Source organism: Odocoileus virginianus, chromosome 15 (genome assembly GCF_023699985.2).
Source record: "Odocoileus virginianus isolate 20LAN1187 ecotype Illinois chromosome 15, Ovbor_1.2, whole genome shotgun sequence".
NCBI lineage: Eukaryota > Metazoa > Chordata > Mammalia > Artiodactyla > Cervidae > Odocoileus > Odocoileus virginianus.
The window spans coordinates 60893060-60910912 of NC_069688.1; the positions used below are offsets into that span (position 1 = coordinate 60893060).

The following is a 17853-nucleotide window of genomic DNA, read 5'->3' on the forward strand; positions in this document are numbered from 1 at the left end:
TGGTCCATTTTAGTTCACTGATTCCTTAAATGTTAATGTTCACTCTTGCCATCTCCTGTTTGATCACTTCCGATTTACCTTGATTCATGGACCTAACATTCCAGGTTCCTATGCAATATTGTTCTTTACAGCATCGGACTTTACTTTCACCACCAGACACATCCACAACTGGACGTTGCTTCTGCTGTGGTCCAGCCTCTTCTCTTCTTCTGGAGCTATTTCTCCACTCTTCTCCAGTAGCATACTGGGCACCTACTGACTGGGGAGTTCATTTTTCAGGGTCGCATGTCTTGCCTTTTCTTACTGTTTACTATATATATGTTGTTGTTGTTCAGTCACTCAGCAGCATCTGCCTCTGCGATCCCAGGGTCTGCAGCCCATCAGGCTCCTCTGTCCATAGGATTCTCCAGGCAAGTATACTGGAGTGGGCTGCCATTTCCTCCTCCAGGATATATATGTTACTTACATATATACAGTAAATACTGAAAATATATACACATACGTTGTATATGTATACCTGTATATTGTATATATTCAGTATTAAAAAGCAAAAATTTTTTCACATGATACAATATGGATGAACCATGAAGACATTATGGTAACTGAAATAAGGCAGTCACAATAAGACAAATATTGTATGGTTTCCCCTACTTGAGTTCCCCCAATTATTAATAAGTTTGCACTCTTGAGGAGCCCTAAGAGTTGGCACTGACTGATGGTTTTGCGCTATGACAGCATCACATTTGGGAGAACTGAAGACCCTTACTCAGTGCTGGAATTTTATACCCCCTAAACATTTCAATGAATCAGAGTGGACTGAAGATACTGCCATATGTTTTTACAGCTTGCGGACATTCTATTATAGAAGCATAACAACAGACCCTCCTCCCATGAACTTTCCCTATAATAGATAATAAAAGAGCCTAACCTCCAATTCTTTTTCATCAAAGTACTGCAGCCACTGAAGGGGAACAACCTCATTAAAGCCATCGAGGAAAGCTTTGGTCTGTTCTTGTACTCCTCGAGAAAAACGCCACTCAGTCATTAAACTGAAAATAAAGATGGTATTTAAAAAGATGGTACTTTCTATGTAAGGTAAAAGGCTTTAAAACACAGAGTACTTCTTAACCATCATTAAAAGAGAAAGTGAAGAAAATCAGTAAGCTGTATGGACCACACACTTTAAGTGAGCACAGTTTCAAACCAGAAGTTGTGGTGAGCACTATTAAAAGAGTAAGTCAAAAAGGGAAAGTGAAATGGAATAGGAATGAGTATTACAGTGCTAGTCAGGTGCGGCTCCGGACTTGGTTTTGCTACTATCTACAGAGTGCCTCCATCTCCTCATCTAGAAATGAAGAAGTGCATGGGCTTTGAAGAGCCCTTATTTAGCACCAGTGTTCTCTGATTTTTTATTCAGACAAGGTAGGATGCAATACAGCAAATGGCAGTGGGAAAGTGGAGGTCATCATATACACTTTTTTTTCAAGAATGTTAGTACTGTTGGGAAGAATTTAAATAAACGTATGTCAGAGGCAAGGGAAATGGGATTTTTTAAAATTATATTTGAATTTTTGAGTGCTTTGCAACATGTTTATAAATTAAGAGGAAGATTGAGTAGAGAAAAAAATAATTAAAAAGGATCACTGAAAGAGGAAATGAATGTGGAACATGTCCCCAGAGAAGCAAACAAGGCATAAAGACAAGGGTATAGAGAGACAGTTCTAAGATGCTCTGGCAGTTGTAGAAAGTATGGACAATCACCTTACCCAATATACTCATCTTTGTTCTCCTCTGTCACTAGGATATTGGAACCTCCCAACTTCAGGTCATGTGACGTAACCTTCCCCAAAATCTCCATGTCAACAGAAAAGTACATTTCTAAGCCACATTCTTCAATGTTGTTGTCTCTGGGTGATAGAGAGATACAACCACTAATTAACAAAATATGTAAAATTGGTTTCAAGAAAATACCTTATTGAAAGATAAATCTTCAAACCTTATCCAGATAAGGGAATTATAAAATTCAGTATCGATTGATTCCAAATCCTTAATAGTCAGTTTTTTACTTAGCATACGCTTGTAGAAGGGTAATGAGAAACCAGTATCAATAAACTTCCCATGAAAAAGAGCCTGCCAAGAAAAAAAAATTTTTTTTTAATTTACAAAGTAGCAATTTTCCTATTCAGGCACAATAACAGAGGTATCATAAGGCTTTACAGGCAAAAAAGTACTTAATAATTAATCAGCATAAATCATGAAAACTAAAAGACTGAAATCATGAAAACTGAAAAATAAAATATTCTATAAAATGCTAAGTATGAAAAACAAATTTAGAGTGAAAACAGTATCTCTTTAACTGAGGTCAAACACTGAGCTATACGATGTTCTGTCAATAACTTTAAAAGAGGATGACAATGGAGCCTTATCAAACTCCCACTTTTCAATATGTTTCATGAATTACATTAACCCTACTGGAGACAGAAAAGGCGGCGTTCTGGGGCTCCCTGTGCACCTGGGAAGACCCCTCCCCAACTCCTTTCTTACCACACAGCTGCCTGAGAGATCCTCAGGACTAACCCTGTCCTGCCTTCACAACAGCCAACGCAGAGAGCCCCAGACCTGCAGTACCTGGACTCTCACCACCATCCGCCTGGCTACTCTGAAACCCAATTCCGTGACTCACATCTGACCTGACTTTCAAAACCATCCATGTTTTGTCCTCTCCAAGCTCATGATCCATCATTAGCAAAATCCCCGACATTCTCAATTCATCCTTTGAAGATCCTTTCACATCTTGTTCCAACAGAAATCTGGCGTTTTTCTGAGAACCCTGTTTCCGTTCAGACCCTCTCAGGGAGCCGGCTGTCTCTCTCCTGCCCCATCCCTGTGTCACTAAGTCTGTGAGTGGTGGTGCTGCTTCCCATCACTGATCTCACCTCCCTCTCCTGCTCCGGCCTGCAAGTCCACGCCAGCCCTCTACATTCACGGCTCACCACCCCCTACTTCCTTACTGCAGCCATCCTTAGACCTTCCGGTTTCCCCCCTTTACTCATTCAATCCCATGCTTTTTCAACACGACCGTCATCATTTTTAAGATTTCACGGTCTACGCTGATGATTCTTTTACTACGCTGGCACATTTTAATCCTTTCTGTGATCTTAGTCTTTAACTTAGTTAAATGTTCTCAACACCATGCCCTTGACACTGTTATTAGCACTGACTGCAATTCCTTCATAAATTGAATTCCAAAGTGCTCCTGACATTCTAGCTCACCACCTTCAGCAGTAAGCACCGGCAAGTTTTGACCCCACTGGGATCTAAAATAATCCAGGGAACTTGTTAGCTTGTCCCTGTCGCTCAGCCCCCTTATGAAGTTATTTCTCCCCTTACTCAGTTTATCTTGAAAATTTTGGCCACACCACATGGCATGTGGGATCTTAGTTCCCCAATCAGGGATGGCACCTATACCTTCTGCACTGGAAAAGCTCAGAGTCTTAACTCCTCAACCACTAGGGAAGTCCTCCCCTTACTCGGTTTAGATTCCATCATCAGTGATTAAAATTACTCCCTTGGACCTTCAGAGCACAATCACTTTAACCACCTGGCCACCTCTCCTGTGTACCTTCAAACCTTGTCTTCTCATTGTGCTAACGAGCACACTCTCCATCTCACCGAGGAAGCAGAGCCACCACGAGAGAACTTCTGTTGGTTTCCCCACTACCTGCTCACTAGTATTAGGTTTGTGCAAAACTAACTGTGGTTTTTGCATTTTGAAATTTGCCATTTGACGTCGGAATATATTCTAAGTAAATGTAGCTGTATTATACATCCTTTTAATCCACATTTCTCACTTTATAGTTTTCTTTTTTGCTAATGACTATTACTCGCTGTTTACTGTATACTTGTTTTAGACTGTAGACATCATGCTAGACAAAAAGCAAAGTGACTGATTTTTTTTTTTTAATTCGAGTACAAAATGGGTTGTAAAGCAGCACAGACAACTCACAGCAACCATGCACTTTGGCCCAGGAACTGCTGACAAATGCAGAGTGCAGTGGTTGTTCAAGAAGTTTTACAAAGGAGACGACAGCCTTGAAGTTGAGAAATGTAGTGGCTGGCCGTCACAAGCTGACAATGACCAGCTGAGAAGATCATCAAAGACCATCCTCTTACTACATGAGAAGCTGCCGAAGAACTCAAAGCTGATCATTCTACAGTCGTTTGGCATTTGAAGCAAATGAGAAAGGTGAAAAAGCTCAGTAAGTGGGTGTCTCATAAGCTGACTGAAAATGTAAAAAGTCTTCAGTTTGAAGTGTCTTCTCTTGCTCTGTGCGATAACAGTGAGCCATTTCTCAACCAGAGGGCGACGTGTGAGGAAAAGCGGACTTTATGTGACAACCGGCTCGGTGGCTGGACTGCAAAGAAGTTCTGAAGCACTTCCCGCAGCCAAACTTGCACCGGAAAGAGGCACTGGTCACTGTTTGGTGGTCTGCTGCCAGCCCGATGTACTACGGCTTTCGGAATCCCTGCAAAACCATTACAGCTGAGATGTCTGCTCAACAAATCGAGGAGATGCACTGAAAACTGAAACGCCTATAGCCAACATTGGTCAACAGAAAAGGGCTCAATTCCCCATGACAACGTCTGATGACATCTGACTGCACGTCGCACAGCCAATGCTTCAAAAGTTGAACAAATTGGGCCACGGAGTTTTGCCTCATCCACCATATTCACCTGACCTCTCACCAACCGACCACCACTTCTTCAATCATCTCTACAGTTTTTTGCAGAGAGAATGCTTCCACAACCAGCAGGAGCAGAAGATGCTTTCCAAGAGCTCATGGAATTCCAAAGCATGGATTTTTATGCTACAAGAATAAGCAGACTTATTTCTCATTGGCAAAAATGTGTTGACTGTAATGGTTTCTATTCTGATTAATAAAGATGTGTTTAAGTCTAGTTATAATGAATTAAAATTTACTGTCTGAAACCGTAATGACGTGTGCACAAACCTAACAGCATCTGAACCTGTGTACTCCTGCTGTGGGGAAGCCATGACTTCTCTCTGCGCTGGACACACCTCCCCCTTGCTCTCCTATTCAAGGCCACGGCTCCCATACCCCCCCTCTCTGACCTTACCAAACCCCTTCTTCTCTTGCTGATCATCGGCAGCATATAAATGTTCTATTCTCCTCCCATTCCTGGTTCCACACATATTTCATGGCACCACCCGATCTCCTATTAATCCTTCACAGCAAGTTTCTTTAAGAGATTCTGTGTGTGTGGGCTCAGTCACTCAGTTGTGTCCGACTCTTTGTGACCTCATGGACTATAGCCCACCAGGCTCCTCTGTCCACAAGATTCCCCAGGCAAGAATCCTGGAGTGGGGTGCCACTGCCTTCCTCCAGGGGATCTTCCCAACCCAGGGATCGAACCCAGGTCTCCCACCTTGCAGGCGGCTTCTTTACCAGCTGAGCCACCAGGGAGGCCCTTTTAAGAGATTCATCAGTTCAGTCGCTCAGTCGTGTCCGACTCTTTGCGACCCCATGAACCACAGCACGCCAGGCCTCCCTGTCTATCACCAACTGCCGGAGTTTACCCAAACTCATGTCTATTGAGTCAGTGATGCTATCCAACCATCTTATCTTCTGTTGTCCCCTTTTCCTCCTGCCCTCAATCTTTCTCAGCATCAGGGTCTTTTCAAATGAGTCAGTTCTTCACATCAGGTGGCCAAAGTATTGGGAGTTTCAGCTTCAACATCACTCCTTCCAATGAACACCAGGACTGATTTCCTTTAGGATGGACTGGTTGGATCTCCTTGCAGTCCAAGGGACTCTCAAGAGTCTTCTCCAACACCACAGTTCAAAAGCATCAATTCTTTGGCGCTCAGCTTTCTTCACCGTCCAACTCTCACATCCATACATGACCACTGGAAAAACCATAGCCTTGAGTAGATGGACCTTTGTTGGCAAAGTAATGTCTCTGCTTTTTAATATGCTGTCTAGGTTGGTCATAATTTTCCTTCCAAGGAGCAAGCATCTTTTAATTTCATGGCTGCAATCACCATCCGCAGTTATTTGGGAACCCAGAAAAATAAAGTCAACCATTGTTTCCACTGTTTCCCCATCTATTTGCCATGAAGTGATGGGACCAAATGCCATGATCTTAGTTTTCTGAATGTTGAGCTTTAAGCCAACTTTTTCACTCTCCTCTTTCACTTTCATCAAGAGACTCTAGCTCTTCTTCACTTTCTGCCATAAGGGTGGGGTCATCTGCATAGCTGAGGTTATTGATATTTCTCCTGGCAATCTTGATTCCAGCTTGTGCTTCTTCCAGCCCAGAGTTTCTCATGATGTACTCTGCATATAAGTTAAATAAGCAGGGTGACAATATACAGGCTTGACGTACTCCTTTTCCTATTTAAGAGGTTAGTTTATATTTACTGTCCCCATTTCTCCTTCCATTCTCTCTTGAGGTTCCTCCCATCCACCTTTCCTCTCCACTGCACATGAATATCATTCACCTGGCCAATTCCAACAGTTACTTCTTGGACCTCATCTTGATCAGCCAGCAGCATTCGACACAGCTGATCACTTCTTGTTTCTTGATACACACTTCCTGCTTCCTTGGTCTGGAAACCATTTGCATTTGACTCTCCCATCTCCTCCTATGCCCAGGCTCTTTTGCCGGTTCCTTCTCATCTCCCCAACTTGTAAGTGTCCTTAGATGGCTTCCCTGTCCACACTGATCCTTCAAATAGTTACATCGTCTTACCAAGACAGCCCCTCACTGCCAGACTTGTGCATCCAACTATCTATTCTACATTTCCACTTGAAAATCGGCAGGAATCTTAAAACAAATCCCAATTCTGGAGTCCCTTCCCAAATTTCCTCTTTGCGACAACCCTGCCATCCTGGGAAATGGCAGCTGCAACCAGACACACAGACCTTACAGTTTGGTGCAACACCTGACTCGCACATCTTGCATCTAAATGGACAGAAGACCTGATTGCCTCCACGTGCAGATACATCCAGAACCCACAGCACGCCTCACCACGTCCACAGCTACAGCTCTCGAGGTCGAGCTTGAGGACTCCAGTACCATGTCTCAGCTGAGCTATTTCGAGTGGTCTTCCTGCTTTTCCTCTTGCTTTCCTTTGCCCTCAATTACAGTCTCTTTCTACAAGGCAGAAAACTGAGCTTAATCAATTCCATGGTCATACTATGTTCCTTAGACCACACCACTCCTGGCTCAAAGCCCTTAGCTGAATTTCTGAATGATCCCACAAACTGCCTATGTTTCATCTCCTACCACATTCCCTCTATGCACCAGCTATGACATTTTCATTCAAAAACGTACTTCCACCCAAGATCTTTTTTTTTTGAGTTGTTCCCTGTGCCTTGAAAGTTGTTCTCCAAAATATCTGCATGATTCAATCCCTTGCTTTCTTATTTCTGTTCAAGTGTTACCCATCAGAGAGGCCTCCTCTACTCATGTTAAATAACAGAGCAACACTTCCTTTCCCTCAGTATGCATTTATTATTTGTCTCCCTCTAACAATATTTATATCCCTAAGAACAAGGACTGTGTCTTATCATGGTTTCATCCCATTCATACTATGATGCCATAGCAGGCAATGTATATTTGCTAAATGAATGGATAGATAATAAAGTGCAAATAAATACATAAACACAAACACTTCTCAAGAAGTTTATAGTCCCACAAGACCTTCTACAAAGCTACGAAAATTCAAAAAATATCAATCAAGTTCAATGATTATACAACTCAGATTTTCCTTTTATTGAAAAGTGGTCATACCACAATTAGGCTTAAATGAAAGGACTTCTAAAGATCAACTGGCTGTATCAATAATCCTTATATTCACAATCTTGATTTCACACAGCAACTTATTTTGATACTCTCTAGGCAAACTTCCTTGGTAACCAAATTTGTGACTACATATAACCAAGGATGATATGTATTACTTTAAAAAAAAAATCTTCTCTAAAATACTTTTGGAATAAGCAAAATTCAAATAAATAAATAAATAGGTAATGGAAAGTCAAGACTCACCATAGCAATAAAGCGACCAATGAAACAAAAGTATGAAAGATGGTCTGGATTAATAGTTGATGCTGGATTTATCTGCAGACAGTAGTTGTTCTTGCCAGCATACTCAAATAAGCAATACATGGGGTTCAAAACTTCATGTGAAAGCAAGAAAAACCATTCTCTAAAAGAAGATAAGTCAATATTATTTTTAGCAACCATGTATAAATTTAAAAACAGGCCTTAAATAAATTCATACATAACATCACACCTCCACTCAACAGCCTTTAACAACTCTACTGCCCATTGCTAAGCTGTCCATTCTAAATCACCTGCCAGCTCCTGCGCTGCCAAGCTATAAACTAGGCGTTTCTCACATATTGTGTGCTTCTTCCTATGCCATATTTTTGTGTATGAATCCTGAACTTCAACTCAGCCTGTGGGGATCTCACTTTTAAGTTCAGCTGACATCTACTTCCGCAATTATTGGAAGCATTCTTCAGTGTATTTCAGTGTCTCAGTCACTTAATACTCTGTGGTAACAATCCCACAATATTATTCATTTTTCTGTACTTGACTGGCCCACATGACCACTATATCCACCAGACTGTAAGCAACTCAAAAACAAAAGCCAGGTCTCTATTTTTTGTACCTTTAACTCTTACAGGCACTCGACAACCTATATACACTAGATTTATAAGGAAGATTTATTTTATTTATTTATGGCTGTGCTAGGTCTTCATTGCCATGTGCAGGCCTTCTCCAACTGTGGTGACTGGGCTACTCTTGATTGTGGTGCCCCGGCTTCTCACTGGAGTAGCTGCTCTTAATGCAGAGCAGGGTTCTAGGGCACGCGGGCATCAGGAGCTGTGCTCCGGGCTCTAGAGCACAGGCTCAAAAGCTGTGGCACATGGGCGAGCTGTCTTGCAGCACGTGGGATCTTCCCAGACCAGGAATCGAAACCATGTCCCCTGCATGGGCAGGTGGATTCTTTATCACTGAGCCACCAGGGAAGCCCTGAACAATAGGCTCTAGTGAATATTTGCTGGTGATACTGAGATAACACAGCATTGCCACTATGGAACAGTGTTAACTGGTTTTTTTTTTTTTTTGGGCAATGGATTAAAAATGGAACTACAATTTTAAAAGGCAAAATCTTTAAATGGGATAGACATTATCTAACTTATTACTATGTAATTTGTCTCATTTTAAAAAGTCCAATACAGAAAACCTGACTAGGTAAAAGATTAATAATTTATATTATGAAATAAACTCAATACGCAAAGACTGTCTTCCATAGCAATTTTTTCTAATACAGGGTTCAAAACTCAAACACCTACAGATGTCAGTGAGTACAGCGGGCTTCCTTCTCTGCACGGGCTCACAGTCTTCTACTCAGTCACAAACTCCCATTCCTCACTGTATCCTGGGTAAAAGTCACCACCGGTCTAGGAAGAATGACTTCTAGGAATGTAACCATAGCCCTTAGACAACTTGGCTATGGCGGCCAGGGACTGAGACAGAATGTATGACAGCCAACAGGGAAAGCAGCTGCTCTGACTCAGTCCACTGATGCCGTGTGAGAAGGTGTGGCAATTGTTTTTAAAGAAAGGCCAGAAATCTTGATTCATAAGAGTAATCTAGTGATTTCTTTAATGTTGTCAAATAATACAAAAAAATTTAAAATCACAATGGGGGTCATCACTATGCAAGCTAGATCTGGCCTGGCAGCCTGTTCAGAAATGCTTTTCTGAAACTTTAAAAATATAATCTTGGAAACTTAATGAAGGGTAGAGAAGGGACTCTAAATCAACTGAGAAATGTTAAAATCAATTTATAAAACAAAATTCAGTCCCAAAACAGTAGCTGAACCAAGTTGACTTCCCACTATGATGAGGATGAAGTAACACATGTCCCCAGGAAGAGAATTGAACAGATCTAGTGGGCTGCTGTCTATGGGGTCACACAGAGTCGGACACGACTGAAGTGACTTAGCAGTAGCAGCAGCAGTGAGAATGCGTTTAGACACAAAAAGTAGAAATAAAACTCCCAGATGTTGCAGATGACTTTCAGCAAACAGCCCAGAGAAAACTGGGTACATTGAAAAAAAGAATGACTACAATGTGGCATCTAACCTATACTCTAACAGTAGGAAAAAAGAAGAAAAAATTCTAAGTAACAAGAGGTAGAAAGTTCCCTTTAACATATTCTTCCATATACTCGCAAATAAATTAAAGAGTTACAAGAGGTTTAAAAAAAATTAATAGACAAGGAATGAGCTAGCAGAGCCTAGAGAGGAAAACAGTAAAACCACCAACGATGAAAAGTCACATTAAAAGCAGCAAAACACGGGGCAGTACTGCAAACAGAGACGCGAGGACAGGTCTGAGAAAAATCAGAACAGAATGAAAAAGCACAAAGATGAAAGTGACCTGAGAAGAGATGACAGACACGTAAGACTGAGAGAGGAGAGTCCACATACCCATGACTGATGTTCCTGAAGAAAAATGGAACAAATGGAACAGAAAAAATATTCAAAGACCTAATAGAAGAAAATTTCCCTTAAATTAAGGAAGATCTTAATAAGCTCCAAAAGAAGATATAAAACAATCGACAATGAAATTAATGAACTTCAAAGAAAAGACCTGTGTGGGCACCCAGAGGGAAAAGCTGCCTAAAAGGCTGGCCTGCTACTTGATAGCGTTCACACCCCATTAGACGGCAGCGAAGCAATGGCGACCGGGCGCTGGAGAAACAGGTGTTGGTGAGAAATCTGTATCTAGTGAAGTTCTTGTTTAAATACAAAAGCAGCAGAAAACATACTCTCAAACATGTAAAACTAGAGGGATTTATCACCCTTGTTAACTGATTAAACCAAAACCAATACATGAATCAAAATAAAGAATTTGGGAATAAGAAAAACATGGTGTGCAGTAACTAATTATGTACATTATATGCATTAAAACCATCAAAATATAAAACAAAACCCAAACAGTTGAGGTAAAAAATGGTTAAGAATGTGAATATTATAAAGTCAGACATTGTAAAAATAATACCATATTCATTTCTAAGATGTGCCTTTTTAATGTCTGAACATTTTTGAAATTGAGACAAATCACAATAGATGTGATATGAATATCCACAGTGACAGGCAGTTTTCTCTTCTGAAAAAACTTAAAATGTTTTAGATGAGAAAATACATTAACACAACCAGTTCTGATAACTCCCCCAGTTCTAGTTTTCTACCTCTTTTTAAGTCAGCTGTACTAAAATTGTGATTATGTAATTCTGAACACCCATGAAGTATGAGTTCAAAAAGAGAGTTGTTTCTAAGAAAAGCAAATTTAATTCTTTAACGAAAATGCTTTGACTAAAAAACAAACTGCTATCAAATTGGGTCTGGGCAAAGCAATTGAGGGGAAAAAATTAAATAAAAAGGATCTGCTGTTCTTATTGCTTCATAAGTGTCTGTTAAAAAAATATTTAGTAAATGTGGAAAACTATTTAGTCAAAAGGACTCAGACTGGATTAAAAACACAAACATCAAACCAACACAAATTGTTATAATAGCAAAAAATAAGAAACAACCTTATTTATGCTGATTCATCAACTATACTATGCTCAAACAATGGAAGATTATACAACCATGAGTATAAGGTCTATATGAGATATGGAAAGATATACATGATATACAAAATAACAAAATCAAGCTGCTGTATTTTGCAAATTGTATGATCAATTCTGTTTTTAAAAAATCAGCAAATATGTATGATATCACACATACATTCAAATTTATATACAGCTGACCCTTGAACAACATGCTTTTGAACTCTGCAAGTCCCCTTATACACGAATTTTTTTTCAATATAGTACCTGTATTTTCATTTTACAAATATCTTAAAATCAATTAAGTACAGCAAAAGTCAGAGATCACAGTGTGTGGAACTGAAAGAACTAGGGATTTGAATCCAGATTTTATCCAAACTGCTTTAGCTTCCTGTCCTTTGGTAAATCATTTATCAAATCCTTTGTTTTGTGTTGTTTTTAATGGAAGTAAAGTTGATTTACAATATTGTGTTAGTTTTAAGGCATATAGTAAAGTGTTTCAGTTAAATTTTTTCAGATTATATTCCATTATAGGTTTGTACATGATATTGAATATAATTCTGTAGTATACAGTAAATCCTTGTAGCTTATCTATTTTATGTATAGTAGCTTACATTGATTAATCCCACACTCTTTTGTTTTTGAAACAGAAGTAGCAGTATGCAGATTTTTGACAACACAGGGTTCAGCACCCCTAACCCCCATGTTTTCAAGGGTCAACTGAATATGCAGATAAAATGTACAGGATAAGCAACATAATAATAATAATGGCTACTGATAGGTTTACATAAATATTTCAATTGTTTTTAAAAATAATTTCAGATTGTTATTGAAAAAATGTACCTTTTCAAGAATATATCTACAGTGGAGATGCACTTATTTCAAAGCAGATATATCTTTTATTTTACCTTGCTAGGCCACCATAATCAAGTCCTTCTTCTCCTCTAAATATTACATATAATCGCCTCCTCAAGTCATAGGGTTTTAATGCCATAATCTAATTAAAAACAAAAACATGGATGCTTAAACATCATATGTAATACAAGTCTCCTCCAAAACAGTTTTATTTAAATTTCATCTGTGTTTTCAAAATTTCACATTTCGTTATCTTATACAACAATGCTTTTAATTCAAAGAGATCAAACTAGTTTATTCCACAAACTAGCAAAGATGCATCTTACTCTACTAAGCTTTCTCTGATTAACTTTCATAAATCTCTTTCCCCTCTTCTGGTATTAAATGGTAGTTCTACTTTCGGTTAGTAGCAAGAGAGGAACAGCTTGAAACAATGTTTTTCAGGTTAGAACATATTCCCATCTCTGTCACTCTCCACATTTTACCAAAATCTTATAAAAGGTGACCTGAAAATTTTTTTGACAAGCAACACTTAATGAAAAGTAGAATTTATTGCTTATACCACACATTCCATTTCTCAGTAGGAAAGGAACTGAGCTATTGTGAAGAATTATTTATAAGATGATGAATTTTAGCATAAAAAGGTTTATCTTAAAACTATATCTATACTAGATTTTTTATAAGCCTTAAAGGCTCACACTAAGGTTACCAGTAAATAAGCTTTACTTCCAGATAAAAGGGAATTACTTCCCAAAGCCAAGACTGGTCTGGGTGAGGCGACAGCTCGCCAGCAGGCCTCCACTTTACAGCGAGTCAGGGGCTCACAGAGCATGATTCTCCCCAAGCCAGAGGACAAAGCCAAGTAAAATCTACCATGAATTCAGATGTGTATGTATTAAAACAAAGTTTACACAGAGCTTGGAACAAGATAAAAACTTATTAAATCAAACAGAAAAGGTTTTGATGATAATAGCTACATTAAGTAACTTGTCCAAAATGCAACAAGTGACTAAACTGAGGCTAGGATTTGAACATCATTGACTTAAGAACTGTTATTCCATTTTGGCTTCTATACATACAAGTCGCTATGCACCTGAACTCAGAGAATTTTAATTCATCACTGTAATACCTTGGGAGAGGACTGAGAAGAAAAATTCTCAACCTCATCAGAAAAAAAGAACTGACAATATTTTGGTTTTTCATCTCTATTGTACAGATAATTCAGCAAAGGTATTACATTCATTTGTTCATGCCACCAAATGTTTATTAATACCTGCTTATGTGCAAAGCACTGTTTCTAGGTACTGTGCAAAGCGGCAGTAAACAAAACAGCTGTGATCTCTTGAAGTTTCATTCTGGTAAGGGAGATAGAGTGTGTTAGGTGGTGGGAGTGGTTTAGTCGCTCAGTTGTGTCCAAGCCTGTGACTCCGTGGACTGTAGCACGCCAGGCTCCATGGGGTTCTCCAGGCAAGACTACTGGAGTGGGCTGCCAGTTCCTTCTCCGCAGATGGTGAGAAGTGTTACAAACAAGAATGAAGTACCATGACTGGCTATAATGGGACTGTGACGGAGGTGAGCAGAGAACTGCCATCTTAAATGAGTGCTCGCACAAGGTCTGAGGTCATGACGTTTAACAGAAACCAGGAGGAAGTGAGAGCTAACACTAGGGTATGAAAGAAATATTTAAATGGAATACAGGGTCTACACCAATCTAATTTTAATTTAGTCTCATATCATGACTTTGTTGAGTTAATAAAGTCTTAATAAAAACTAAACAGGTGTCAAAATGTCAACTTGTTCCAGAGCTCGTTATGCTTTATTTTAGTAATCTAATTCATGGTAGAATGGATTTGTTTCTCAGCCTAGGTACCTGTGCCTGTAAAAATGGGAGATAATGACAGGAGCTACCTCAAAGGGATTTTGTGATAAATTAAATGAAATGATAAATGGAAGGTGCCAGTGCTAAGCATATGACAATCACTTGATACATGATGGATTTTATTATTATAAGGGACACTCAGTAAGTGGCAGTCATTGTCACAGCTGTGTTCTAAATGGCTGAGAATTTCTAAACCTTAACTCCCTTTAGATATAACGAATATAACAACTCAAGTTGTATGATTTCCCTCAGTATCCAAGATGAGTTGGTTCTAGGACAGCTCCATAGATACCAAAATATGGGGGTGCTCAACTTATGTGCATCTTCCCATATAATTTTAAATCATTTCTAAATTACTTATATACTTAATACAATATAAATACCACATACACACAAGCACACCTCAGAGATATTATAGGTTTGGTTCCAGAGTACCGCAATAAAGAGAATATCACAATAAATCAAGTTACACTAATTTTCTGGTTTCCCAGTGCATATAAAAGTCATGTTAACATTGTACTATACTCCATGGCTAATTCATTTCAATGTATGACAAAAACCACTGCAATGTTGTAAAGTAATTAGCCTCCAACTAATAAAAATAAATGGAGAAAAAAAAAAAATTTGAGAAAAAAAAAAAAAAAACATTGTACTATAGTCTATTAAGGGGGCAATAGCATTATGTCTAAAAAGACAATGTACAGACTTTAATTTAAAAAATACTCTATTGTTAAAAAAAAAATGATAACCATGACGTCAGCAGTTGAATCTTTTTAGAACAGAAAATCAAACGTAACGGCTCAGAGATCGCCTTAACAAATTAATAATAATGAAAAGTTTGGAGCACGTCAAGAATGACGAAAATGTGACACAGGGACACTCCCAAGTGAGCACGTGCTGCTGGAAAAATGGTGCTGTGAGACCTGCCCAACACAAGACTGCCACAAACCTTCATCTGTAAAAACCACACTATCTGCAAAGTAAAATAAAGCAAGGCACAATAAAACAATCTACTGGCTGCAGCAAATTCAAATTTCGCCGTTTGAAACTTTCTGTAAATCTCCCTCCATCCCACCGCAGAATATTTTCTATCCACAGTTGGCTGAATCCATGGATGCTATTATATCTGTGGATACAGAGGGCTGACTGAACAATTTTATTCTGGTACATCTTTCTTACCTGTTGGAAGGAATCTTCGAACAATGTCTGCCGGGACACATTGATCTTTACGTGACTGGGTAGAGCATTAGACTGAAAACAAAAATAATATCGTGGTATCATGTTAGTTACAGTACGAGTGCCCTGTAACAAGAAAACTAAATGATTACGAACAGGAGGTTTATTTACCACTGCAGTACCTGGCACAAGTAACGGAAGTGAGCAAGTTTCCACCTGAAGCTGCGTTCATAGGCAATCTGCGGACCACCTTTAGTTCTAAAGAAAAACAAAAACAAACCCTATATTAATAAATAATAAAGCTGGATGTTCATTATTCAGTATGAAACTGGAGTGTACCAGTGTCCTACAAATGACAGCAAGCTACTCTGTGACACCTGCTGGGAGAGAAGCAGAGGTAATATTCAGGGGGCCAACAGGGAACAATGAAGACACACGATACACACACGCAAAGACAGAGATTATGTGCACGGGCGGGTATTTTGCAAAGAAGTTAGTTAATGTGCTTAAAGGATACAATAAACAAAGAAGCTAGTTAATGTGCTAAAAACATATAATAACAAAAGAACTGTATATAAGCAAAAACATCTTTTGGGAAAAATGAAAGCATTCATAGAAAAACAAAAACCAGATTTGTTATTAGCATAACAAATTAAAGGGTAATAGTAAAAAATATTTTTAAGAGGAGATAATTACCACATAACAGAGTGAAGAAGCAGGAACAAAATTCAATATGTAACTCCAAATAAATACAAAATGTACAAAGCAGTGAAAATATGTGATAGAATTTAAATATATATGTATATTATACATAGTTACAGTTAGCATAATGGGAAAAGTTTCCTCATATCTGGAAAACAAATATTAAAAGCCAGTAGTATTTCAGACAAAAAAAAACCCATAAAACATAAATCATATTGTTCTTTCAGTCCCATGTAATTATTCTTGTTGGTCTTGATCTCTTGTTAGCAGTTTATGAAGCCATCTGGTTTTCCATTAGAATTCTGTAATTTCTTACTCAGTTAAGTGGTATGATTTAAAAGTTATTAGAAACCTATATTTGTAAAAAAGTCCTCTCTATGAATCCTCTGGAAGATCTTCATGTTTGTAAAAGCATCAGAGTAATATAAACGTCAGAGAACTGAAATAGTATGATTAAAGAACCAACTGCAATGCAACTGACAAAGAAATCTGGCTATTTATGCAACATATAACATCTTAAGATAATAACTAAAATTATGATACAACACTATTCCAGGATATACCCAATTTGAGGAATGTCATATAATTTCTAGAACATTTACATTAATTAACATTTAGCTGTAGAATCTAAGAAGTTTTATCATTACATTTGACAGTGCTTCCCATGTAGTACAACATACCAAATAAGCCTAATTATCAATACTTCAATCTCTCTTTGAAGAGAACTTATGTAAGCATCTAAAATTTAGCTAGAGATGAAAAGAATCCCTTTAGCACATTAAAGTTATCTTTCTTTGTGGGGGAGGGGTGTGGAAAAGGCATAGATACTTTTGCCTGGCAAAAAATGAAAAAAAAATTTTAATTAAAATTAAAAAATGATAAACTAAAATAGGCAACAAAGACCTGCCATATATACAGCACAGGGAACTTTACTCAATCCTCTGTAATACCCTAAGTGGGAAAAGAATCTGAAAAAGAACAGATATATGTATGCATGCAGGTCAGGAAGCAACAGTCAGAACTGGACATGGAACAACAGACTGGTTCCAAATAGGAAAAGGAGTACACCAAGGTTGTTTATTGTCACCCTGCTTATTTAACTTAAATGCAGAGTACATCATGAGAAACACTGGGCTGGACAAAGCACAAGCTGGAATCAAGACTGCCAGGAGAAGTATCAGTAACCTGAGATATGCAGATGACACCACCCTTAATGGCGGAAAGTGAAGAGGAACTAAAGAGCCCCTTGATAAAAGTGAAAGAGGAGAGTGAAAAACTTGGCTTAAAGCTCAACATTCAGAAAACTAAGATCATGGCATTTGGTCCCATCACTTCATGGCAAATAGATGGGGAAACAGTGGCAGACTTTATTTTGGGGGGTTCTAAAATCACTGTAGATGATGATTATAGCCATGAAATTAAACAATGCTTACTCCTTAGAAGAAAAGTTATCACCAACATAGACAGCATATTACAAAGCAGAGACATTACTTTGCCAGCAAAGTTCGGTCTAGTCAAGGCTATGGTTTTTCCAGTAGTCATGTATGGATGTGAGACTTGGACCATAAAGAAAGCTGAGCGCCGAA

At 38.6% G+C, this 17853-nt stretch overlaps 1 protein-coding gene across 4 annotated transcripts in view; it reads right to left on the reverse strand.

The window, feature by feature from the left end:
• Positions 1–17853, reverse strand: part of WWP1 (WW domain containing E3 ubiquitin protein ligase 1) — a 136871-nt gene that overhangs the window by 22644 nt on the left and 96374 nt on the right. For all 4 annotated transcript variants that reach the window (XM_070477429.1, XM_070477430.1, XM_070477428.1 and 1 more), the window contains 7 exons: positions 15748–15823; positions 15569–15640; positions 12564–12652; positions 8074–8233; positions 1997–2130; positions 1767–1907; positions 929–1049 (listed from right to left, as the gene is read on the reverse strand). In XM_070477429.1, coding sequence (XP_070333530.1) covers positions 929–1049; positions 1767–1907; positions 1997–2130; positions 8074–8233; positions 12564–12652; positions 15569–15640; positions 15748–15823 — 793 coding nt within the window. The remainder of the gene's footprint in view (positions 1–928; positions 1050–1766; positions 1908–1996; positions 2131–8073; positions 8234–12563; positions 12653–15568; positions 15641–15747; positions 15824–17853) is intronic.